The following is a 26,745-nucleotide window of genomic DNA, read 5'->3' as shown; positions in this document are numbered from 1 at the left end:
AGCTCTCACTTATTTATATGTTGTTGTTGCGGATATAACATATCTTTTATTCTGTCTTTTTTTACAGGTTCATACTGTATGGTAGTTTGATTGTGGTGGGATCGGCTTGACTCACTTATGTGACTCTGTAACTCTCTAGTCTTTAAAAGAAGGTCTCCATTACATCTTCCCAATGCCCGAGGTCTAAATTTAAGACACATCAGCTCTGAACTATTATAAAAAGTTCTCCTTCAATGTCTAATATTTCTTCTTGAAACTCATCTGACAGAAAATATTGGCCCTTACGATAGTTTAGATTGCCAAGAGCCAACGAGCCCCATACTCTAATTACCCTAGAAAGGTTTCACCACTGGTTACTCATTTTTTACTGATGAAGAATGTTGAGTTTGATCATTTCAGTAGATGTGTTATTGTCTATAGTCAGTTTTTGGATACAGTAGTTAGTGCCCAAAATACTCTGATTTAACCTCTTCCCGCAGCCGGTTTTGTGTTCCTATCCAGGGCCCATTTTCAGATCTGACATGTGTCACTTTATGTCGTGATTATTGTTGAGTGAGCACTAAAATGCTCGAAGCTCGGACCGAGCTCACCGTGATTCTCGGGTGCTCGACCCGAGCAACGAGCCTAATGTTAGTCTATGGGAGACCCGAGCATTTTTGCGGTGGCACCCCCGGCAGTCTGTAGAAAGCCTAAAAAGTGCCCAAAACGATAGTGACAGTGCTCAAAAGTCATGGGGACAGCATGGGGATCACCCCAGGAAGCATTTCTGACCCTCAGGTCACTGCTGTCAACAACGTGGTCAGAGGTATTAAGTCACTTTTACGGGCTCACAATAAAACGTTCAAAAACGAAACTGAAACGGTTTTCCTGTGAAATATGTTAAGGAACTTCCTTTAAAGGGTAAAGAGACTTGTGTATAAGGTAAAATAAATAACCAAAAGCAAAAATACTCCTCCACACCTTGGGCTATGTTCACAAGTAGCATTTTTTATGCGTTTTTGAACTTTTGTATTGCTTTCAACCGTGACAAATGCATTCACTGGGAAATGTCATTTTAACATTTTACAATCTTATCTGGCTATGTGCTGTGTGACACATGCATACAGTGCTGAAAAGACATGGGAACAGCATGGGGAAGACCCCTGGAAGCATCTCTGACACCCAGGTCACTGCCTAAAAATGTGCCCATCAGAAGTGATCAGAAGATGCAGACTTGCAACTATCCCCATGCAAGTCCTTCTCCCAGGGCAGTGTTCAATTGTACCTCCCCCATTCCTTGCAATGCAAGCGCAAGTATGCAGCCTGCCACCCACCCCCAGGCTGCAATACCATACTGCTAGCTTGCTTGCACTTGAAATTGGGCCTTTTAGGCATGTGGAGGAAGATGCCGGCCACCATGTCATGGCTGCGTCGGCGGCCTGGTATCCATACTCAGTCCCCAGCCGCCCGGCGGTCGGGTGTCCACGCTCGGTCCCCAAACGCCCCGCGGCCGGGTGTTCATACTCCGTCCCCAGCCGCACCGCGGCCGGGTGTCCATAAACGGTCCTCAGCCGCCCCTATTTCTCCTGGGACCTTCCCCCACACTTTTCTTAGCCTGGCCTGCTTTAGGACAGCATTGGACGAGCCCACCAGAGAACTAGACTCCTCCGGTGGGCCCTGGCTTCTCCATCAGGGGAGTTGAGAGTGCCAAGGTGAGGAGCATGATGATGATGATGATAGAAGGAAGCATCTGCTTTGTTTTCTTGGAATGCAAGCGTAAGTGTGCAAGCTGCCACCCACCCACCCCCAGGCTGCAATACCATACTGGCATGTGGAGGCAGATGCCGGCCACCATGTCATGGCTGCGTAGGGGGCCTGGTATCCATACTCAGACTCCAGCCACCCGGCGGCCGGGTGTCCACGCTCGGTCCCCAGCCACCAGGGGGCGGCCGTGTGTCCATACTCGGTCTCCAGCCACCCCTATTTGTCCCGGTGCGCCTTATACACAAGCGTGCATACCAAAACATTACCTGTGCCCTCCCCAGTGCATTTAGTGAGAAGGACAGCCTAACCACAAACACGTGGACAAGTGAAAATGGCCAGGGATGGTCCATCTTACTGATGCCTTCACACTGGGTTAATATTGTGGAAGCCGGGACACAGTTGCACACTGGGATGCAACACGTCCTCCAGTCATAGAGGATTGCGAGTCCTCGGTCACTTAGGCTTCAACACAAGGTTCAGAAGGTAGACAGCAGCAGTGCTCGGCCTCCTACACAACGAGTAAATTATTCATGATCATGAGGCCATCCATCTCCTTAGCTTTCTGTTCCTTGGAATTCAAAGCACATGTATGTAGTAGTGGCTAGGCCTGAGGTGGTCAGCGTTTTGGCGCATATCCTACCTCCTCCGAGGATTGCTGGATGTTTTCCTGCTACTATCTTAGTTCTCTTACTCCCGTTAAAACAAAGCTTCAGGTGATGAATGATGGATGACATAGTAACATAGTTTGTAAAGCCGAATAAAGACTTGCGTCCATCAAGTTCGACATGTTAGTTCAGTAATTGCTAAAGTTGATCCAGAGGAGGGCAAAAACCCCAAATGATTTAGCCAATCTTCACCTGAGGAAAAATTCCCTCCCGACTCTGAAACCAGCAGTCAGAATAAATCCCTGTATCAACCTACTATTTTATTTTATTTTTAAGTATATGCTGAAATCTGCCTGGTATCTAGAAATGCATCCAGTCCCCGCTTGAACTGGTGGTGAATCCGACATTACCGTCTCCTCACTCAGTGAATTCCATATTCTCACTGCTCTTACCATAAAGAACCCCTTCCTATGCTGGTGCTGAAACCTTTTCTCTTCCAGTCTTAGTGAGGGCCCTCTTGTTACCGTAATATCCCTCCTTTTGAACAAATCCCGGGCAAGATCTCTATACTGTCCCCTAACATATTTGTACACATTTATTATGTCCCCCCTCAACCTTCTCTTTTCCAGGCTGAATAGTCCTAGTTTTGCCAACCTCTCTGGGTATTGCAGTCCCTCCATTCCCTTTATTAATTTTGTTGCCCTCCTTTGTACCTTTTCAAGCTCATTTATATCCTTTCTATATATTGGGGCCCATAACTGAGCACAGTATTCCAAGTGTGGTCTGACCAGTGCTTTGTACAGTGGAAGAACAATGTTCTCATCCTTTGCAGCTATACCTCTTCTGATACATCCCATTACCCTGTTTGCCCTTACAGCAGCGGCCTGACTTTGGGCACTCCAATTTAGTTTGCTATCAATCAAGATGCCCAAGTCCTTCTCCATCTCTGAATTCCCCAATGATTTCCCATTCAGTGAGTACTGGTGACTTCCATTTTTCCTTCCCATATGTATGACCTTACATTTCTCCTCGTTAAACCTCATTTGCCATTTAATGCTCCACCTACCCAGCTTATCCAAATCCCTCTGTAGGTCTGCACTGTCCTCTTTTGTATTAATTGTTTTACATAACTTTGTGTCATCTGCAAATATTGATATTTTACTATTTATCCCGTTGACTATGTCGTTAATAAAGATATTAAATAACATTGGGCCTAGTACAGACCCCTGTGGTACCCCACTAGTGACGCTTACCCAATCTGAGTATATTCCATTTATAACCACCCTCTGCCTTCTATCCTTTAGCCAGTTAGCTACCCACTTGCAGACATTTTCCCCCAGCCCCATCATTCTCATTTTGTATACCAACCTATTATGTGGCACGCTATCGAACGCTTTTGAGAAGTCGAGATACACGACATCCACTGGTTCCCCCTGATCTACTCGAGAGCTAACCTCCTCGTAGAAGTCAATCAGGTTTGTTTGGCAGGAGCGATTCCTCATGAATCCATGTTGGTTCGGGATTAAAAGATTATTAGCATCAAGATGCTCCGTAATTGCTTCTTTAATTAAGCTTTCAAAAATTTTGCCCACAACGGACGTCAGACTCACCGGCCGATAGTTTCCGGCGTCACTTTTCGCTCCCTTTTTGAATATTGGCACTACATTCGCCTGTCGCCAATCAAGTGGTACAGACCCAGTCTCAACAGAGTCCTTAAATATAAGATATAACGGTCTGTCTATCACATTACTTAGTTCCCTTAGTACCCGTGGGTGTATGCCATCAGGTCCTGGTGATTTGTTTATTTTAATGTTACTGAGGCGTTTCTGTACCCCAACTTGGGTTAGATTTGTCATACTTAGTGGAGGATTAAGTTTGTCACTTCTCATTTCTCCTGTTAGTTCGATTTCCTTTGTGAAAGTTGTCGAAAAAAAATTATTTAATAGATTAGCTTTATCCTCATCTTTCTCTATGATTTTGCCTTCCTCACTTTTTATCGGTCCAATATTATCCGATTTAATCCTTTTACTATTTATATACGTAAAGAACAGTTTGGGATTTGATCTACTTTCCCTAGCAATACGTTTCTCTGTTTCCTCCTTCGCTATTTTTATTTGTTTTTTACAGGTTCTCGTTTTTTCCTTGTAACACATTAGTGCCTCCTTACTGTTTTCCTGTTTTAATCTCTTGAATGCCTCTTTTTTGCTATTTAACGCCCCTTTTACGTTCTTGTTCAACCATATTGGTTTCCTCTTATTTCTGGCCCTTTTATTCCCATACGGTATATACCTCTCGCACTGAGTATTCAGAATTCTTTTGAAGGTTTCCCATTTACTATTCGTATTCCTTTGATTAAGAACTTTGTCCCAGTCAATAAGTTGAAGGCTTTCTTTCAGCTGATCAAACTTCGCCCTCCTAAAGTTAATAACCCTACTGAAGGGCATTTTGAAGTCGATAATATTATGGTCGCTATTACCTAGGTGCCCCCCTATCTGTACCTCAGTTATTCTATCAGGCCTATTAGTCAATATTAAGTCCAACACGGCCTTCCCTCTCGTTGGTTCCTGCACTAGTTGGGAGAGATAATTATCCTTAATATTTGTCAAGAACCTTTTTCCTTTCTGAGATCTACAGGTTTCTGTTTCCCAGTCAATATCCGGGTAGTTGAAATCCCCCATTACAATCACTTCATTATGTTTTGCTACTTTGTCTATTTGTCCTAATAGCAGATTCTCATTCTCCTCTGTTATATTTGGTGGCTTATAGCAGACCCCCAGTAATATTTTATTAATATTTTTAGTTCCTTCTATCTCTACTCACATGGACTCGACCCCCTCTTCTCCCTCTCCTATATCTTCCCTTAGTCTGGGTTTTAGACATGACTTTACATATAAGCAGACTCCTCCGCCTTTCCCCTGTTTCCGGTCCCTTCTAAATAAACTATAATCTAATAAATTTACCGCCCAGTCGTAGCTATCGTCTAGCCAAGTCTCTGTTATACCTACGATGTCATACCTCTCCTCCGATATAAGCGCCTGCAGCTCATCCGCCTTATTGGTCAGGCTTCTTGCGTTGGTCAGCATTCAAGATAAAACTTTGGGGTTATTTAGCATCCTATTCTTCTCTAACGATCTAACTGTACTATCCCCACCCCCCTCTCCACCCTCATTATATTCACTTCTCCCCTTCCCCCTTGCTTGCCTCACATCCCACATCCCACCTATTTCCTTGGTCCCCCCCCCCCGTCTCTAGTTTAAAAACTCCTCCAACCTATTAGCCATCTTCTTCCCCAGCACCGCTGCACCCTCCCCATTGAGGTGCAGCCCGTCCCTACGGTAGAGCCTGTAGCCGACCGCGAAGTCGGCCCAGTTCTCCATGAACCCAAACCCTTCTGCCTTGCACCAACTCTTTAGCCACTTATTCACCTCCCTAACTTCCCGTTCGCGCTCCTGTGTGGCTCGCGGGGTTGGTAGTATTTCTGAGAAAACTACCTTGGAGGTCCTTGCCCTAAGCTTCCTACCTAGGTCCCTGAAATCATTTTTAAGGACCCTCCATCTACCACTCACTTTGTCATTGGTGCCGATGTGGACCATGACCGCTGGGTCTTCGCCAGCCCCACCCAGTAACCTGTCAACCCGATCCGCGATGTGCCGGACTCGAGCGCCAGGGAGGCAGCACACCATTCGGCGATCCCGGTCTTTGTGACAGATTGCCCTGTCTGTCCCCCTAATAATAGAGTCACCCACTACCAGAACCTGTCTTGCCTGCCCTACACTTCCCCCTCCCCCTCATTACTGGAGCATACACTCCCCCGGCGGTCAGAGGATCTGTCGTGCTCCAATAATGCCGGTTCTGAACCAGCCTTCCTATACTTCTTCCCTCTATCCCTCCTAACTGTTATCCAGCTCCCTGCCTGTTCAGCCTGTTGAGGTGGTGGCAAAGGAGAAAGAGCAGGAGGAACAGGGACCATTCACATCAATATCAGGCCAGTCAACCACACATGTCTTGTAGGATATGTTTCTGTACCAAAAGGAGCTGTTCGGCTACACAGTTATAGGGCATACAGTGAGTGCAATGCCTACCAAAAATTTCGAGGCACTCCAATGCCCCATGGAAGTGACATGGAGGTCAGAGGGCCTTAACTAAACCTTTTTTCCATTTATAGCAACTGTATCTCCTGTACACTGTTGGCCTAAGCAGTGAATGGAAGGCTTTCCAAAAATTATGAGAAACTGCAATGCCCCTTGAAACAGACGTGGATTACAGCATGCTAAAAACCTTCTACCCATTATTGGGGAGTGGGTCTCCCTTAGTTTTCGCCCATGCATTGAAAAGCAAAAGCTGACTAAAATTAGGAGGAAATGCAATGCCCGTTGGAAGAGTCGTGGAGGTTAGAGGTAATTAAAAACAACATTTCAATGCCCCTTGGAAGAGCTGTGGAGTTCAACGTGGTTTAACAAGACGGTTTTAATGCTCCTTGGAAGAGTGGTGGAGGTCGCAGCTGATTAAAAAGACAATATCAATGCCCCTTGGAAGAGCTGTGTAGTTCAGAGTGGTTTAACAAGACGGTTTTAATGCCCCTTGGAAGAGACGTGGAGGTCACAGTGGTTTAACAAGACGGTTTTAATGCCCCTTGGAAGAGACGTGGAGGTCACAGTAGCTTAACAAGACGGTTTTAATGCCCCTTGGAAGATTGGTGGAGGTCGCAGTGGTTTAACAAGACTGATTTAATGCCCCTTGGAAGAGACGTGGAGGTCACAGTGGTTTAACAAAACGGATTTAATGCCCCTTGGAAGAGACGTGGAGGTCACAGTAGCTTAACAAGACGGTTTTAATGCCCCTTGGAAGAGTGGTGGAGGTCACGGTGGTTTAACAAGACAGTTTTAATGCCCCTTGGAAGAGACGTGGAGGTCACAGTGGTTTAACAAGATGGTTTTAATGCCCCTTGGAAGAGACGTGGTTACAGTGGTTTACCAAGACGGTTTTAATGCCCCTTGGAAGAGACGTGGAGGTCACAGTGGTTTAACAAGACGGTTTTAATGCCCCTTGGAAGTGTGGTGGAGGTGGCAGTGGAATAAAAAACAATATCAATGCGCCGTGGGGAAGAGACGTGGAGGTCACAGTAGCTTAACAAGACGGTTTTAATGCCCCTTGGAAGAGTGGTGGAGGTCGCAGTGGAATGAAAAGACAATATCAATGCCCCTTGGAAGAGCTGTGGAGTTCAGAGTGATTTAACAAGACAGTTTTAATGCCCCTTGGAAGATTGGTGGAGGTCGCAGTAGTCTAACAAGACGGTTTTAATGCCCCTTGGAAGATTGGTGGAGGTCGCAGTAGTCTAACAAGACGGTTTTAATGCCCCTTGGAAGAGACGTAGAGGTCACAGTGGTTTAACAAGACGGTTTTAATGCCCCTTGGAAGAGACGTGAAGGTCACAGTAGCTTAACAAGACGGTTTTAATGCCCCTTGGAAGATTGGTGGAGGTCGCAGTGGTTTAACAAGACAGTTTTAATGCCCCTTGGAAGAGACGTGGAGGTCACAGTGGTTTAACAAGACGGTTTTAATGCCCCTTGGAAGAGACGTGGAGGTCACAGTAGCTTAACAAGACGGTTTTAATGCCCCTTGGAAGAGTGGTGGAGGTCGCGGTGGTTTAACAAGACGGTTTTAATGCCCCTTGGAAGAGACGTGGAGGTCACAGTGGTTTAACAAGATAGTTTTAATGCCCCTTGGAAGAGACGTGGAGGTCACAGTGGTTTAACAAGATGGTTTTAATGCCCCTTGGAAGAGACGTGGAGGTCACAGTGGTTTAACAAGACGGTTTTAATGCCCCTTGGAAGATTGGTGGAGGTCGCAGTGGTTTAACAAGACAGTTTTAATGCCCCTTGGAAGAGACGTGGAGGTCACAGTGGTTTAACAAGACGGTTTTAATGCCCCTTGGAAGAGACGTGGAGGTCACAGTAGCTTAACAAGACGGTTTTAATGCCCCTTGGAAGAGACGTGGAGGTCACAGTGGTTTAACAAGATAGTTTTAATGCCCCTTGGAAGAGACGTGGAGGTCACAGTGGTTTAACAAGATGGTTTTAATGCCCATTGGAAGAGACGTGGAGGTCACAGTGGTTTAACAAGACGGTTTTAATGCCCCTTGGAAGAGATGTGGAGGTCACAGTAGCTTAACAAGACGGTTTTAATGCCCCCTGGAAGAGTGGTGGAGGTCGCAGTGGAATAAAAAAACAATATCAATGCGCCGTGGAAGAGACATGGAGGTCACAGTAGCTTAACAAGATGGTTTTAATGCCCCTTACAAAAGCCATGCAGTACAGCATCTTAAAAACATTATTCCCATTATTGGGGAGTGGGTCTCCCATAGTCTTTGCCTATGCCTTCCAAGCAAAAGCTGCCAAAAATAAGGACGGAGGAACTTGCAATGCTGGCAAACAAGAGCCATGCAGTACAGCATCTTAAAAACATTATTCCCATTATTGGGGAGTGGGTCTCGCATAGTCTTTGCCTATGCCTTCCAAGCAAAAGCTGCCAAAAATTAGGACAGAGGAACTTGCAATGCTGGCAAACAAGAGCCATGCAGTACAGCATCTTAAAAACATTATTCCCATTATTGGGGAGTGGGTCTCCGATAGTCTTTGCCTATGCCTTCGGATCAAAAGCTGCCAAAAATTAGGACGGAGGAATTTGCAATGCTGGCAAACAAGAGCCATGCAGTACAGCATCTTAAAAACAGTATTCCCATTATTGGGGAGTTGGTCTTCCATAGTATTTGCCTATGCCTTCCAAGCAAAAGCTGCCAAAAATTAGGACAGAGGAACTTGCAATGCCCCTTACAAGAGCCATGCAGTACAGCATCTTACAAACATTATTCCCATTATTGGGGAGTGGGTCTCCCATAGTCTTTGCTTATGCCTTCCAAGCAAAAGCTGCCAAAAATTAGGACGGAGGAACTTGCAATGCCCCTTACAAGAGCCATGCAGTACAGCATATTACAAACATTATTCCCATTATGGGGGAGTGGGTCTCCCATAGTCTTTGCTTATGCCTTCCAAGCAAAAGCTGCCAAAAATTAGGATGGAGGAACTTGCAATGCCCCTTACAAGAGCCATGCAGTACAGCATATTACAAACATTATCCCCATTATTGGGGAGTGGGTCTCCCATAGTCTTTGCTTATGCCTTCCAAGCAAAAGCTGCCAAAAATAAGGACGTAAGAACTTGCAATGCTGGCAACACGGACCACGGTCACCCTGGTGGTATAGTGGTGGTGGAGGCTGAGGATAAGGAGAAGAGCATAAAACAGCCGAAATGAGGAAGCGTATACCCATGTGTGGATGTGAAGCGGTGCATGTGAATACACCTCCCGAAATAACACAGTGGATTTGACTTTATGTTACTCTGCTGTCATTTGGTGGTGATGAGAAGTCTGGCCCAATCCAGCCCTTGTTCATTTTGATAAGGGTCAGCTTGTCAGCATTTTCAGTTGACAGGTGAGTGCGCTTATCAGTTATAATTCCACCAGCGACACTAGAAACACGCTCCGATAACACGCTAGCAGCAGGGCAGGCCAGGACCTCCAAGGCGTACAGAGCGAGTTCATTCCAAGTGTCCAGCTTGGATACCCAATAATTAAAAGGCACAGAGAATTCACAGAGGACGCTGGTACGGTCGGCAAGTTACTCCCTCACCATCTTTTGAAACTTTCCACTCCTTGTGAGAGTACCCCGCGCCTTAGGGCCTGTCCGAAGGGAGGGTCTGAGAAAACTCTCCCAGAATGTTGACAGTGTTCCCCTGCCTCTGCTGGATTGGAGTTGCGTCTCTCTCGCCTGTACACCTTGGTTGGGCAACGAACTGTGACCTCTGCCGCTAGCGTGTTCAGATGGGAATTTTTTTAACAGTTCTGCAGCAAGGGCCTTCTGGTACTGCCCCATTTTTGTAGACCTCTCCACCTCAGGAATAAGAGAGTGAAAGTTCTCCTTGTAGCAGGGGTCTAAAAGTGTCACCAACCAGTAATGACTGTCACCCAACATTTTGACAACACGAGGGTCACGATTAAGGCAGCGTAAAATAAAGTCAGCCATGCGTGACAGACTGGTAACGGGCAAGATATCCGTGTCCTCACCAAGATGATGACTGACCATGCTGTCCTCCTCCTCCCCCCTGTCCTCAGGCCACCCACGCTGAACCGACGGTATGACAGTTGTACAGGTACTACCGTCTACAGAGCATGATACCAGCTCCTGTTCTTCCTCCTCCTCCTCTCCCTCATTGTCCCCCAATGCACGTTGGGATGAGATGAGGCTGGGCTGTGTGTAATCGATCGCTATGGCTTCTTGATCCATCTCATCATACTCTGGCTGCAATGCCTCCTCTTTAATTCTCTGCAGAGAGCGTTGCAAAAGACAGACAAGTAGAGTTCCAACGTGTGGGGACATCACACACCAGTCGGTGTGACGGAAGCTTCAAACGCTGCTGCAACACAGCAAGGGTGGCGGAAGCTGTAACTGACTTGCGAAAATGAGCTGACAGGGGGCGTACTTTGACAAGCAGATCTGGCAACTCGGGGTACGATTTAAGAAACCGCTGAACCATGAGGTTAAGCACATGAGCCAGGCATGGTACATGTGTGATCTTGCCTCGCCTCAGCGCCGCCACCAGGTTACGGCCATTGTCACACATGACCATGCCTGGATGTAAGTTCAGTGGTCTCAGCCACAGATCTGCCTGCTCTTTCACAGCTGTCCACAACTCACAAGCAGTGTGAGGTTTATCACCTAAGCTTATGAGTTTCAGCACAGCCTGTTGCCGCTTGGCTGAGGCAGTACTGCAGTGCTTCCAGCTTGTAACTGATGTGGTGATATCTGAGATGGAGGCTGAACATGAGGAGGAGGAGGATGATGCGCAGGATCTGTACACTGTGGGGGCAACTCTGACTGACATAGGGCCCGCAATCCTCGGTGTGGGGAGGATGTGTTCCGTCCCAAGGTCCGACTGGGTCCTGGCTTCCACTATGTTTACCCAGTGTGCTGTCAGGGAGATGTACCGTCCCTGGCCACAAGCACTTGTCCACGTGTCCGTTGTCAGGTGGACCCTCCCAGTAACTGCGTTGCTGAGGGCACGGCAGATGTTTTGGGACACGTGCTTGTGTAGTGCGGGGATGGCACACTGGGCAAAATAGTGTCGGCTGGGGACCGAGTACCGAGGGCCGGCCACTGCCATAAGGTTGCGGAAGGATTCCATCTCCACCAGCCTAAAAGGCAGCATTTCCAACGCAAGCAGTCGTGAAATGTGCGAATTTAGGACTGTGGCCTGTGGGGCGTTGGCTGCGAATTTGCGCTTTTGTTTAAAGGTCTGGGATATGGACAATTGAACGCTGCAGTGGGACGTGGATGTTGATGCTGTTTCTTGAGAAACTGCCATAACAAGTGAAGACTGAGAGGAGGGGGCATCTTTGCATGCAGTATGGACAGGGGATTGCCTTGCACGCACAACAGGGGGTTCTCTTACACGCACAACAGCGGAAGAAGCAGTGGTGACACCCGCTGACACTGGTCGTGGACCCTGGGGTTCACCCCACAAAGTCGGGTGCTTTGCTGACATGTGCCTGATCATGCTGGTGGTGGTCAGGCTGGTAGTTTTGTCACCCCTGCTGATGCTGGCCTGGCAGGTGGTACAAATGGCCTTTTTGGGGTTATCAGCAGAGTCTTTAAAAAAATTCCAGACTCTGGAAGACTGACCGGTTGTACTGGCAACGTCCCTCGTGTTGGTGTTACGGGGAACGGTTGCCCGCCTTCTGTCTGCGGCCACCACACTGCTTCTTCCTGTTTGTTGGGGTACTCTGCCTCCCTCCCCCCTGTGTGCTGCTGGCCTCGCTCTGTGTGTCCTCCTGCCAGGTTGGGTCAGTTACTATATCATCCACCACCTCGTCTTCCCCTTCCGCACCCTGGTCCTCCTCCTGACTTTCTGGCAATTGTGTCTCATCATCGTCCACCTCTTGTGACACTTTCCCACCGTTGCCTTTGTGTGACCGTGGCTGCTCAAATATTTGGGCATCGCTACATGGGATCTCCTCTTCCACCACTTCAAGCGGAGTAGGCGAGGGGTCCAAATATGGAAATGGACCAGTGAACAGCTCTTCAGAGTGTCCAAGTGTGGGATCAGTTGCTGTCTGACGACACTCGGCATGGTGGGAGGAAGGAGCATCAGGGTGAGGAGGAGTATGCGGTCGAGACTCACGGCTACTAAGACTTGACCGTGTGGAAGACAGACCGGAGGTGGTGGTGCCCAGGTAACTGGAAGTATTATCTGCTATCCAATTAATAACCTGTTCACACTGATCAGTTCGCAATACTGGTGTTGTTGTGTGCTTCCCTAGTAATTTGGTCAAGAACTGGGAGTGAGACGATGTGGCTGTTGGTTGTGGCACATTTTCACCTTGGCCACGGCCCCGTCCTCTGCACGCGGCGGCATTACAGTGACTGGCTGGCAATCCCTGCATGTTCATTGGCTCTGTAAAGAGCGCCAAAGATGCAGGGCGGAGAACCGAGCTCCTACCCGAATAACCCGGAAATGCTCGGTGCTTGCCGACCTTCCCGAGTAGCGTGATGCTCGGGCGAGTACCGAGCAGTGTCGAGCATGCTCGCTCAACACTAGTTGTGATAAATTTGGAATACTTCCCCAAGGATAATAGGAAACAAATGGACCTTACAGATTATTTTCCAACTGCTCTAGAATGTGACAATACCCTATATACGGTTGTACACTACTGTCTGGGCACATGACAGGTTAAGAAGGGAAGGAGCGACATTTAGTTTTTGGAATGCAGAACTTTCTGGGATAGTTTGCCGACACAGTGTATTGGGGGCACTGTTCATGGTCACCTAGCAGCTCAAAAAATGGCTATCATGAACAAACTTGACGCTATATACTTAATTTTCCAGATCCCAGGGATTGCCTCGCTCATCACCCTTTAACCCCAAGAAGAATCGTCAGGTAGTTGGGTCAGAACCAGGAGGGCAAAGAAAATACAAAATCAGAAGACACAAGAGTAGTCAGTAAACGGGCCGGGGTCAGTCACAACAGGAAACAAATACACAAGCCGGGAGCTGAGCACAGAGAACAGAACCAGAGGAGAACAAGGCTGTATCTGGCAGCTTCCGGCAGTATTCTTCCAGCTTTAGTAGGGTATGGTGCTTTCCAATTGGATGAAGCAGGGAGCAGATTACTCCAGCTGGACAGAACACACACCCATACTGCCAGACTGGATGGTACTACTGGTTCCAGGCAACCTAATCTTAGGGGCTGGACAGAGCCTGCACCACCCAGAGCTTCTGGTTCTGACGTCTCCTCCATTTCCAGCACTGCTGGCAGAATGATTAAGGCGGCTCCTGGTGACAGAAGCAGACGTCGTGGGAGCAGATCCCAGGGGAGATGGGACACACCATTTACAGAATCCTTAATATATCAAAATGGCAGAAAACCAGAGCAGTAGAAATCCCCATAAAGTGACTCAATTTTGGAAATTATAACCCTCAGTGTATTAATCTATAGGCGTAGCGATTATTTTGACTCCACAGGCACTTTCCGAAAATTAGCACGCCATGGATATAAGAGAGTGAAAATTGCACATTGACCATTTTATTACCCAACACTAGTGTTGAGCCACCCCCGTAGTGTTCGGGTTCGGTTCGGTTCGTCGAACACCGGGATGTTCGAGGAACTGTTCGTCGAACTGTTCGTCGAACACCTTAGAACACCGTCGAACACCGTTAAAACCAATGGCAGGCAAACAAAAACACATAGAAACACATAGAAAACACCTTCAAATGTGTCCAAAAGCTGACAAACTGCTCAGAAGACGCTCTCTTTAAAAAAGCCGGCCGGCAATTCAGCAGCGGCATACACCGGTACCCGACAATTTAGACAAGAAGGAATAGAGCATCACACATAGATTAGATAGATAGAAACATGTCAGTCACATATATAATAAGTACAGTGACAGTGTTGGTTACTGTACTTGTCATTTAGTGTAAAGGATTTATTTAAAAAAATAATAGTGTTTTCATGCACTGTCTCTTTAAAAAAGCCGGCCGGCAATTCAGCATCTGTACCCGACAATTTAGATAGATAGAAACATGTCAGTCACATATATATGAAGTACAGTGAAAGTGTTGGTTACTGTACTTGTCATTTAGTGTTAAAATAAAGGATTTATAAAAAAAAAAAATTGGCGTGGGGTTCCCCGTAATTTTAGTCTCTAGCGGAGGTTAAGCAGATGGCTGGGGCAGATGTTTGAAGCCTGGGAAGAGGGTAATACCCACGGAGCTTCCCAGGCTACTAATATCAGCCCCCAGCTGAATACCTAGCCTTTACTAGCTATTAAAATGGGGGACCCCCCCCAAAAAATGACGTGGGGTCCCCCCTATTTTAATAGCTAGCAAAGGCTAGGCAGACAGCTGGGGGCTGATATTAATAGCCTAGGAAGGGTGCCATGAATATTGGCCCCCTCCCAGGCTAGAAACACCAGCCGTCAGCCGCCCCAGAAATGGCGCATCCATAGGATGCGCCAATTCTGGCACTTAGCCTCGCTCTTCCCTCTGCCCTGTAGCGGTGGCAGTGGGGTAATAGGGTTGGGGTTGATGTCAGCTTATAATGCCAGCTGACATCAAGCCCAGGTTAGTAATGGAGAGGCGTCTATAAGACACCCCCATTACTAACTCCATAGTCAAAGTTAAAAGAAAACACAAACACCCAGAATAAAGTCCTTTAATTGAAATAAACACACAATTCTTTATTGTTCTAAATTAAACCATACTTACCGTCACGCCCATTCCAGCTGAAGCCAATGATCTCCTGCAATAAAAGAAAAATAATAAAGCAACATCATCCTTACCTTTCCATGGTTCCCACGACAGCTTCAGCTCTGCTACATCAAGATGACAGGCTGGACCGCAGCAGAAAGCTGCCATCCAGCCTGTCATCCCGCGGACACTGAGAAGCGCAGGCATGCTTGTGCTCCTCCGTGTCTGGCTGTGACGGCATAAAGATGAGCCGAGGTCATGTCCAATGAACTCTGCTCACCTCATGCACGTCACTGACAGCGTGGGAAAATTCTCCTGCACTCAGCGCTTCAGCGTGAGAATTTTCCCACGCTGTCAGTGACATGCATGAGTAGCACAGTAGTGTTTAACTTTGGCGGCAAGATCAGTGATTGGTCGCGGGTCAATAACCATGGTGTTACAAAGGTCCGGACATTTGTGTTAAAAATCGCTGATTGGCCGCTGGCGCTGCTGATTGGTCGCGGCCGGCAATTGCGACCAATCAGCATTATTGGCGCCAAATTTAAACCCCGCTCTGCTGATTGGTCGCGACCGCCGGCCGCGACTAATCAACATTATTGCCGCCAAATTTAAACACCGCTCTGCTGAATGGTCGCGGTCGTGACCAATCACCATTATTGGCGCAAAATTTAAACCCCGCTCTGCTGATTAGTCGCGACCACCGGCCGTGACCAATCAGCGATATAGTCGCCAAATTTCAACACCGCTTTGCTGATTGGTCGCGGTTGCTGGCCGCGACCAGTCAGCGATTTTGGCGCCAAATTTAAACACCGCTCTGCTGATTGCGCCGGGTCTGCCGCATACATATTCTAGAATACCCGATGCGTTAGAATCGGGCCACCATCTAGTTTCATGAAATAATTAAAAAAAAAATTGACGTGGGGCTTCGCACTATATTTGTGTCCAGCCAGGTACAGCAGGCAGGAACGGGCTGCCCCCAACCACCAGCTGCCTATTTGTACCTGGCCGGACACAACAATATAGGGAAGCCCTTTTTTCTTAATTATTTCATGAATTTCAAGAAATAATTAAAAAAAAAAAAACGTGGGGCTTCGCCCTATTTTTGTGTCCAGCCAGGTACAACTAGGCAGCTGGGGGCTGGAATCTGCAGCGCAGGGAGGCCCAAGCCCCCCCCCCCGCTGCAAATTGCAGTCCGCAGCCACCCCGGAAAATGGCACGTTCATAGAAGCGCCATCTTCTGGCGCTGTACCCAACTCATCCAGGGCCCTGGTGCGGTGGCTCACTGGGTAATAAAGGGGTTAGGGCCAGCTTGGCATTATCAGCTGGCCCTAAGCCCGAAATTCATGGGGTCACGCCAATATTAGACATGACCACCATGAATTTCTAGTAAAGTATTTAAAAAAAACACAACACCCAGAATAAAGTCCTTTCATTGAAAAAAACACACAATTCTTTATTGTTCTAAATTAAACCATACTTACCGTCACGCCCATTCCAGCTGAAGCCAACGATCTCCTGCAATAAAAGAAAAATAATAAAGCAACATCATCCTTACCTTTCCATGGTTCCCACGACAGCTTCAGCTCTGCTACATCGAGATGACAGGCTGGACCGCAGCAGAACGCTGCCATCCAGCTTGCCATGCCGCACAGACTGAGAAGCGCAGCCATGCTTGAGCTCCTCAGTGTCTCGCTGTGACGGCATCCAGATGAGCCGAGGTCATGTCCAATGAACTCGGCTCACCTCATGCACGTCACTGACAGCGTGGGAAAATTCTCCTGCACTCAGCGCTTCAGCGTGAGAATCCTCCCACGCTGTCAGTGATGTACATGAGGTGAGCTGAGTTCATTGGACATGAGCTCACCTCATGCACGTCACTGACAGCGTGGGAAAATTCTCACGCTGAAGCGCTGAGTGCAGGAGAATTTTCCCACGCTGTCAGTGACGTGCATGAGGTGAGCCGAGTTCATTGGACATGACCTCGGCTCATCTTTATGCCGTCACAGCCAGACACTGAGGAGCACAAGCATGCCTGCGCTTCTCAGTGTCCGCGGGATAACAGGCTGGATGGCAGCTTTCTGCTGCGGTCCAGCCTGTCATCTCGATGTAGCAGAGCTGGAGCTGTCGTGGGAACCATGGAAAGGTAAGGATGATGTTGCTTTATTATTTTTCTTTTATTGCAGGAGATCATTGGCTTCAGCTGGAATGGGCGTGATGGTAAGTATGGTTTAATTTAGAACAATAAAGAATTGTGTGTTTATTTCAATTAAAGGACTTTATTCTGGGTGTTTGTGGTTTTTTTAACTTTGACTATGGGGTTAGTAATGGGGGTGTCTTATAGACGCCTCTCCATTACTAACCTGGGCTTGATGTCAGCTGGCATTATAAGCTGACATCAACCCCAGCCCCATTACCCCACTGCCACCGCTACAGAGCAGTGGGAAGAGCGAGGCTAAGTGCCAGAATTGGCGCATCCTATGGATGCGCCATTTCTGGGGCGGCTGACGGCTGGTGTTTCTAGCCTGGGAGGGGGCCAATATTCATGGTACCCTTCCTGGGCTATTAATATCAGTCCCCAGCTGTCTGCCTAGCCTTTGCTAGCTATTAAAAAAGGGGGGACCCCACGTCATTTTTTTGGGGGGGTCCCCCATTTTAATAGCTAGTAAAGGCTAGGTATTCAGCTGGGGGCTGATATTAGTAGCCTGGGAAGCTCCGTGGGTATTACCCCTTCCCAGGCTTCAAATATCTGCCCCAGCCGTCTGCTTAACCTCCGCTAGAGACTAAAATTAAGGGGAACCCCACGCCAATTTTTTTTTAAATAAATCCTTTATTTTAACACTAAATGACAAGTACAGTAATCAACACTGTCACTGTACTTCATATATATGTGACTGACATGTTTCTATCTATCTAATCTATGTGTGAAGCTCTATTCCTTCTATTCTAAATTGTCGGGTACAGATGCTGAATTGCCGGCCGGCTTTTTTAAAGAGACAGTGCATGAAAACACTATTATTTTTTTTAATAAATCCTTTACACTAAATGACAAGTACAGTAAGCAACACTGTCACTGTACTTCATATATATGTGACTGACATGTTTCTATCTATCTAATCTATGTGTGATTCTCTATTCTTTCTGTTCTAAATTGTCGGGTACCGGTGTATGCCGCTGCTGAATTGCCGGCTTTTCATGTTTCAATGTGGGCACTGTTCCCATCGATTTGGGCAATCACTCTAATGCCACAACCACCATGGCTGTGGCATTACAGTGAGTGGCAGGCAATCCCTGCATGATTGGTGCTCAAAATAGCGCCAGACATGCAGGACACGCTTTTGGTGCACGAACAGTTATCGAACATAACCTCGAACAGCCAAATTTTTTGCAAATCGTTCGGGTTCGTCGAACAACTCGAACACCACCCAAAACAGCTCGAATTTGAGATTGGCGAACAGTTCTAGTCGAACACCGCTCATCTCTACCCAACACATAGTGCCCAGATTGTGTTCCATGAGACACACACCATAAATTAAGTGGGTTTTTCTCACTATAGTAATGCTAAATACATGGATGATAAATGTGATTTGGGCACACTGCAAGGCTCAGATGCGAGGGGGAGAATTGACTTTGGGAGAGTGCATATTGCTGGATTGGTTTATGGATGAGTAGAAGTTTTTATTGGTATCAGTTTCGCCTACATAACATTTTTTGGTGACTTCTTATTCCATACTTTGGAGGCAGAATGAACAAACAGTTGAACACCATGCTCCACTGGTTTATCCTATGAGGTTTTCTATTAGACTGAACTGTCATTCACTGTCATTCTGTCAATAACTTGCCATTTCTACAGACATTTTAAGTAGAAATTGTCAAAAATATAAATTTCAAGGATATTTTATTTAAAATTAATAATTGTTTAATTTCTTGGCAGATGACTGTATCAGGAGATCAGAGGGACGGGAGATTTTTAAATCAGATGATCTTGAGATGCCACAGGATACAATTGAAGTGAATGCCATTACTCCAGATATCCCATCATCTCTTCACAACAAAGATCTGTCATTTGATCCTTTGAAACAGCCCCTGTCCTCTGATTCATTACCAACTACAAAGAAAAATCAAAATAAGAAAATAAGCATTACAAAACGAACTGCTCATAAAGCAAATAAGTCATTTTCACTTTCAGAAAATGGAAATAGTTTTACCCTCGAAAACTCTTTTCTTAAACATCAAAAAATTCACACAGCAGACAATAGATTTTTTTGTTCCAAATGTGGGAGATGTTTTAACCAGAAAGCGCATCTTGATGTCCACCAGAGAACACACACAAGGGAGAAGACTTTTTCATGTTCAGAGTGTGGGAAATGTTTTATCCAGAAATCAGATCTTGTTAGACACCATAGAACTCACACAGGGGAGAAGCCTTTTTCATGTTCAGAATGTGGGAAATGTTTTAACCAGAAAGCCCATCTTGATATCCACCAGAGAACCCACACATGTGAGAAGCCTTTTTCATGTTCAGAATGTGGGAAATGTTTTAACCAGAAATCATATTTTGTCAAGCACCAGAGAATTCACACAGGAGAGAAGCCTTTTTCCTGTTCAGAATGTGGAAAATGTTTCAACCTCAAAGCAAATCTTAATAGCCACCAGAGAACCCACACCGGGGAGAAGCCTTTTTCATGTTCAGAATGTGGGAAATGTTTTAACCGGAAACCAGATTTTGTCAAGCACCAGAGATCCCACACAGGGGAGAAACCTTTTTCATGTTTGGAATGTGGGAAATGTTTTAACCAGAAAGAACATCTTAATATCCACCAGAGAACCCACACAGGTGAGAAGCCTTTTTCATGTTCAGAATGTGGGAAATGTTTTAACCAGAAATCAGATCTTGTTAGACACCAGAGAACTCACACAGGGGAGAAGCCTTTTTCATGTTCAGGATGTGGGAAATGTTTTAACGTTAAATCAGCGTTGGTTAAGCATCAGAGAACCCACACAGGAGAGAAGCCTTTTTCATGCTCAGCATGTGGGAAATGTTTTAAACAGAAAGCACATCTTTATAACCACCAGGCAACCCACACAGGAGAGAAGCCATTTTCTTGTTCAGAATGTGGAAAATGTTTTACATTGAAATCAAGTTTTATCAGACATCAGAGAACTCACACAGGGGAGAAGCCTTTTTCCTGTTCTGAATGAGGGAAATGTTTTAACCTTAAATTTGCTGTGGTTAAGCATCAGAGAATTCACACAGGGGTGAAGCCTTTTTCATGTTCAGAATGTGGGAAATGTTTTAATGATAAATCCGCTTTGGTTAAGCACCAGAGAACTCACACAGAGTTCCTATTCTTTTTTTTTAATCCAATAAATTTTTATTCAGATATTGGTTTTGGTTCAGTGGTTTTTTTTTTGATTTTTTTTACAAAACAAGAAACCAGTACATACAATAATAAAATAAAATATCATACCATAGGGATCACATACATGCATTTTTTATTATTATTTATTTATATAGCGCCATTGATTCCTTGGTGCTGTCCTTAAGAAGGGGTTACATACCAAATACAGATATCACTTACAGTAAACTAACTAACAATGATAGACTGGTACGGAGGGAAGAGGACCCTGCCCCTCCTGGCTTACAATCTACAGGAATGGGGAAGGAGACATTAGGTTCAGGGGTTGCAGTAGCTCTGGTGTTGTTGAGGTGGCAGCAAGCAAGGTCATGGCAGGCTGTAAGCTTGTTTGAAGATATGGGTTTTCAGGTTCCGTCTGAAGGATCCAAGTGTGGCGGATAATCGGACGTGTTGAGGCACAGAATTCCATAGGACAGGGGATATTCAGGAGAAATCTTGGAGGCAATTGCGTGAGGAACGAATAAGTGTGGAGGAGAGAAGAACGTTTTGGGAGGACCGGAAATTACATGAGGGAATTTATCGGGAGATTAGTTCAGAGATGTATGGAGGATAGAGGTTATGGGTGGCTTTGCAGGTCAGTGTTAGTAGTTTGAACTGGATACGCTGGGCAATTGGGAGCCAGTGAAGGGATTTGCAAAGGGGGGTAGCAGAGGAGTAGCCCGGCGAGAGATGGACTAGTCGTGCAGCAGAGTTAAGGATGGACTGGAGGGGTGCGAGAGTGCTAGCAGGTAGGCCACAGAGGAGGATGTTGCAGTAGTCGAGGCAGGAGATGATGAGGGAATGCACAAGCAGTTTAGTAGATTAAGGGTTGAGGAAAGGACGGATTCTGGAAAAAATTTTGAGCTGGAGGCGACAGAAGGTGGCGAGAGCTTGGATGTGGGGTTTGAAGAACAGGGCAGAGTCAAGGGTTACTCCGAGGCAGCGGATTGTCGGTACAGGGGAAAGAGTGATGTCATTTATTGTGATAGAAAGATAAGGTGGGAAAGATATGCAAGATGGGGGAAAGATAATGAGTTCAGTTTTGTCCACATTGAGCTAGAGGTAGCGGGAGAAGAAGGAGGATATGGCTGCTAGACATGCTGGGATTCTGGACAGCATAGAGGTGACATCTGGGCCAGAGAGGTAGATCTGGGTGTCATTAGCATACAGATGGTACTGGAAGCCTTGGGACTTTATGAGCTGTCCCAGGCCAAGGGTAGATTGAGAAGAGTTGGGGTCCTAGGACAGAGCATTGAAGGACTCCAACAGAGAGGGGGCGGGGTGAGGAGGTAGTATGGGAGTGGGGAATGCTAAATGTGCGGTTAGAAAGATATGAGGAGATCCAAGATAGGACAAGGTCTGTGATGCCAAAGGAAGAGAGGATCTGTAGTAGGAGGCAGTGGTCAAGTGTATCGAAAGCAGAGGACAGGTCAAGAAGAAGGAGTACAGAGAATTGTCTGTTAGCTTTGGCTGTAATTGATTTTGGTAAGGGCAGTTTCGGTGGAATGGTGGGGGCGGAAGCCGGATTGTCGGTTGTCAAAGAGAGAGTTATATGAGAAGTGGGAGGAAAGTTCAGTGTGAACGTGTTGCTCAAGGTGTTTGGAGGCAAATGGGAGCAGTGATATGGAGCGATAGCTGGACAAGGTGGTTGGGTCGAGGGATGGCTTTTTGAGGATGGGCGTGATTGTGGCATGTTTGAAGGCAGCGGGGAAGGTACCAGAAGATAGTGATAAGTTGAAAAGATGGGTTAGGGATGGGATGAGTGTGGGGTTAAGGTTGGGGAGGAGGTGGTATGGGGTCGAGTGCACAAGTGGTGAGGTGTGATTTGGAGAGGAGACGAGTAAGGTCTCTTTCCATGATGTTGGGAAGGGCGGTTATGGGGGTAGGGCAATGGTGTGGAAAACAAGGGGGTTGTGATGGTCGAACAGTAAAGACTTGCCGTGTTTGGTCCATCTTGTTTTTGAAGTGTGTAGCAAACTTCTCAGTAGAGATGACGGAGGTCAGAGGGGGCAGTGAAGATCGGAGAAGAGAGTTAAAAGTGTTGAATAGCTGTTTGGGGTTGTAGGATAGGGAAGAAATGAGGGTTGTGAAGTAGGCCTGTTTAGCAGAGGTGAGTGGTGATTTGAATGCAAATGTTCCTTGTTTGAATGCAGTGACGCTTGTCGAAGCTGTTTAGTGAGATTGTTGTGCCAGGGTTGCCTGTTGACTCGTCGCGCTCTACCATGCATAAGAGGGGCGACCGAGTCAATAGCTGATGCGAGAGTGGCACTGTAGAAAGTAGTGGAGCTGTCTGTGTCATGAAGTGAAGATATGGATGTCAGTGGAAGAACAGAGTCAAAGAGTGTGTGGGTGTCTAGATGTGCAAGGTTTCTGCGGGGGAGTGGCAGTTGCTGGACATGGGTGACAGGTGAGGAAGACAGGGATGAGAAAGTGAGTATATGGTGGTCAGATAGGGGTAGGGGGGAGGTTGTGAAGTTATATAGGGAGCAGAGTCAGGTGAAGATGAGGTCTAGTGTGTGACCGTCTGTGTGGGTGACTGAGGAGGACCACTGAATAAGTCCAAGGGACGAAGTAAACGACAGGAGTTTGGGTGCTGCTGACTGGCGAATGTCAGTGGGGATGCTAAAATCGCCCATGATGATTATGGGAATGTCAGCAGAGAGAAAGTAAAGAAGCCAGGTGGAGAATTGGTCAATAAAGGCAGCGACCGAGCCTGAAGGTCAGTATATGACAGCCACTTGGACGTTGGAGGGAGAGTAGATGTGGACAGAGTGGACTTCAAAAGAAGGGAGAATAAGGGAGGGTAGAGGAGGAGTAGGGCTAAAGGTGCAGTTGTTAGAAAGGAGAGGACCCACTCCACCATGTCTGTTACCAGGACGAGGAGTATGGGTGTAGTGCAAGCCACCGTAACACAGCGCAGCAGGGAAGGCAGTGTCGGAGGGTGTCAGCCATGTCTCTGTGATGCCCAGGAAGGAGAGATGACGAGAGGTAAAGAGGTCATGGACAAAATGGAGCTTGTTGCAGACAGAGCGGGCATTCCAGAGTGCTCCAGAGAGAGGGAGCAGGGGGGTGGGCGTCAGGGGGACCGGTTTTGCGTACGAGAGGTTGCGGTAGTTTGCAGTTGGTTTGCTGCGATAGGTGGGCAAATTGGTGGAAGGTGCAAGCTGTGGGGGTTCAGGATTGAGAGATATGTCGCCAGCAGTGAGGAGAAGCAGAGAGAGGGAGAGCCGGTAGGAGAAGTAGGGTGTTCAGCTTGTGTTACGTTTTGGTAGGATAGATCTAAGGTTGAGGAGCAGGTCTGTAGATGAGGTCAGGTGGGGAGGTAAGACGGAAGGAGAGATGATGATTTGGTTAGAGGGTGCTGGGGTTTGGGGATAGGGAAGGAAAGTGAGGATTAGTGGGGCAAAACAGTAAGGGCATATATAAGCATAATGAATGTTAACTGTGAATGAGATAGAGAATCTAAGTTCAAATAGTAAATAGTTATCCGTACCTTCTGGTCAATTCTGGCCCATATCTGGCATATTTCATTTTTAGCCCCTTAAAAACCTACCCTTTGAAAGCCAGACCCGTCTGCGCCAGACTTGGCTCGCTTGATTTATGGAGCTCTGGCCAGCAAATTAGGTGGGTCAGATGTGCAGGAGGGCAGGAGCCGCAGGAACACTGCTCACAAAAGCATGGGTGGAGGGGGGATGTAATTAGGACACAGAGGCTAAATGTATTCAGGAATCAGACAGCTAGAGACCAGTGTGTATTGGGATCAAAGGATTGAGGTGATGAACATGCAGATTGGATCAAATGTACCAAGGACAGATAGAATGAAATTAGCTGGGATCTGTAGATACACAGCAGATAATGGATGCAGGGAACATACCGGGAGACAGATGGATACAGTTTGGAATGCATCTCTCCTATATATCTTTTCAGCTTGCCCATTACCGTCTGATAACTTGCAATTACTATATCTTACAATTAACATTCCACATTCTTGAAATCTCTTATATAACCATAATATTGTAATAAACATTATAATCCTATACACATATAGGTGTGCTATATTACCCATACCACATGTTAAGGAATTCCAATGCACATTACAATGAAACATTAGACCTCGCCAATTCCCCCCTTCCCCTATAATTCAAATTGTCTCTCCAAAAATAACCCCCTTGATGGCATTCCAGGTGCATCCAACCATAAGCCCCATATTTTCTCTAATTTATTCATTCAGTTTTGTTTTTTATATACCCCTTTTTCTAATCTGATAATATTATTTATCCTATTTTTGCATTCACTAATTTCTGGAGGTGAGGGGTTAATCCATTTGGATGCAATATGTTTCCTAGTTTTAAATAAAATACGTGAAATCCCTATTGAAATTGGGTCAAATTCCATATCATCCTCTAATATACCTAATAGGCATTTTTTGGGGTCTGGTTGAATATCTATTTTATATACCCTCTTTATAATAGACAGAACTTCTTTCCAGTATTTACCTAACTCCCGGCATTCCCATAGCGGATGTAATAGGCCCGCAGCATCCATGTTACATCCTGGACATTCAGCAGCAGTCCGGTATCCTATGTTACATAGGAATCTAGGCGTCTTATATTTCCTGTGTATTAATATGATCTGGGAGAATCTCTGACCCTCATGTAAAGATAATTGGAGTACCAGGTCTAATACCGCTCTCCTCAGAAATTGGACCTATATCTCCATCCATTTTTGTCTAGTTGGAGAAGGAAATATTTTTAAATAATTATCAAGAAGGACTCAGTAAATATCAGAAATACGACCCTTAGTATTTCCCTTCTCTAATACCAACTTAGCAAAAGTATTATTTTCTACCCAAAAGGGCGTCCATCTTGATTGTGCATTAAATGAATGCCGAAACTGTAGATATTTATACAATTGTTTATTTGTCAACCCAAACTCCCCCTTTAATTGATCAAAGGACTTAAGTATCCCTTCAGACAATGTTTTATATCGTATATACAGTACAGACCAAAAGTTTGGACACACCTTCTCATTAAAAGATTTTTCTGTTTTTTCATAACTATGACAATTGTACATTCACACTGAAGGCATCAAAACTATGAATTAACACATGTGGAATTATATACTTAACAAAAAAGTGTGAAACAACTGAAAATATGTCTTATATTCTAGATTCTTCAAAGTAGCCACCTTTTGCTTTGGTGACTGCTTTGCACACTCTTGGCATTCTCTTGATGAGCTTCAAGAGGTAGTCACCGGAAATGGTCTTCCAACAATCTTGAAGGAGTTACCAGAGATGCTTAGCACTTGTTGGCCCTTTTGCCTTCACTCTGCGGTCCAGCTCACCCCAAACCATCTTGATTTGGTTCAGGTCTGGTGACTGTGGAGGCTAGGTCATCTGGCGTAGCACCCCATCACTCTCCTTCTTGGTCAAATAGCCCTTACACAGCCTGGAGGTGTGTTTGGGGTCATTGTCCTGTTGAAAAATAAATGATTGTCCACCTAAACGCAAACCGGATGGAATAGCATGCCGCTGTAAGATGCTGTGGTAGCCATGTTGGTTCAGTATGCCTTCAATTTTGAAAAAATCCCCAACAGTGTCACCAGCAAAGCACCATCACACCTCCTCCTCCATGCTTCACGGTGGGAACCAGGCATGTAGAGTCCATTCGTTCACCTTTTCTGCATCGCACAAAGACACAGTGGTTGAAACCAAAGATCTCAAATTTGGACTCATCAGACCAAAGCACAGTTTTCCACTGGTCTGATGTCCATTCCTTGTGTTCTTTAGCCAAACAAGTCTCTTCTACTTGTTGCCTGTCCTTAGCAGTGGTTTCCTAGCAGCTATTTTACCATGAATGCCTGCTGCACAAAGTCTCCTCTTAACAGTTGTTGTAGAGATGTGTCTGCTGCTAGAACTCTGTGTGGCATTGACCTTGTCTCTAATCTGAGCTGCTGTTAACCTGCGATTTCTGAGGTTGGTGAGTCGGATAATCTTATCCTCAGAAGCAGAGGTGACTCTTGGGCTTCTTTTCCTGGGGCGGTCCTCATGTGAGCCAGTTTCTTTGTAGCGCTTGATGGTTTTTGCAACTGCACTTGGGGACACTTTCAAAGTTTGCCCAATTTTTCCGACTGACTGACCTTCATTTCTTAAAGTAATGATGGCCACTCGTTTTTCTTTACTTAGCTGCTTTTTTATTGCCAT

The 26,745-nt window shown here is 46.2% G+C and overlaps 1 protein-coding gene across 1 annotated transcript in view; it reads left to right on the top strand.

Moving 5' to 3' along the window:
• LOC141217344 (uncharacterized) overlaps positions 1-22,943 on the top strand; it is a 76,704-nt gene extending 53,761 nt beyond the window's left edge. The window contains exon 13 of the mRNA XM_073665768.1: positions 19,079-22,943. Coding sequence (XP_073521869.1) covers positions 19,079-20,346 — 1,268 coding nt within the window. The 3' untranslated portion in view covers positions 20,347-22,943. The remainder of the gene's footprint in view (positions 1-19,078) is intronic.
• Positions 22,944-26,745: the final 3,802 nt, after the last annotated feature.

The sequence above is a fragment of the Phyllobates terribilis genome, unplaced genomic scaffold (assembly GCF_046119375.1).
Source record: "Phyllobates terribilis strain yellow unplaced genomic scaffold, ASM4611937v1 Scaffold_238__1_contigs__length_3037890, whole genome shotgun sequence".
Taxonomy (NCBI): Eukaryota; Metazoa; Chordata; class Amphibia; order Anura; family Dendrobatidae; genus Phyllobates; species Phyllobates terribilis.
The sequence above is the reverse complement of the archived record's forward strand: the minus strand, read 5'-3'. Positions and strand labels throughout refer to the sequence as shown.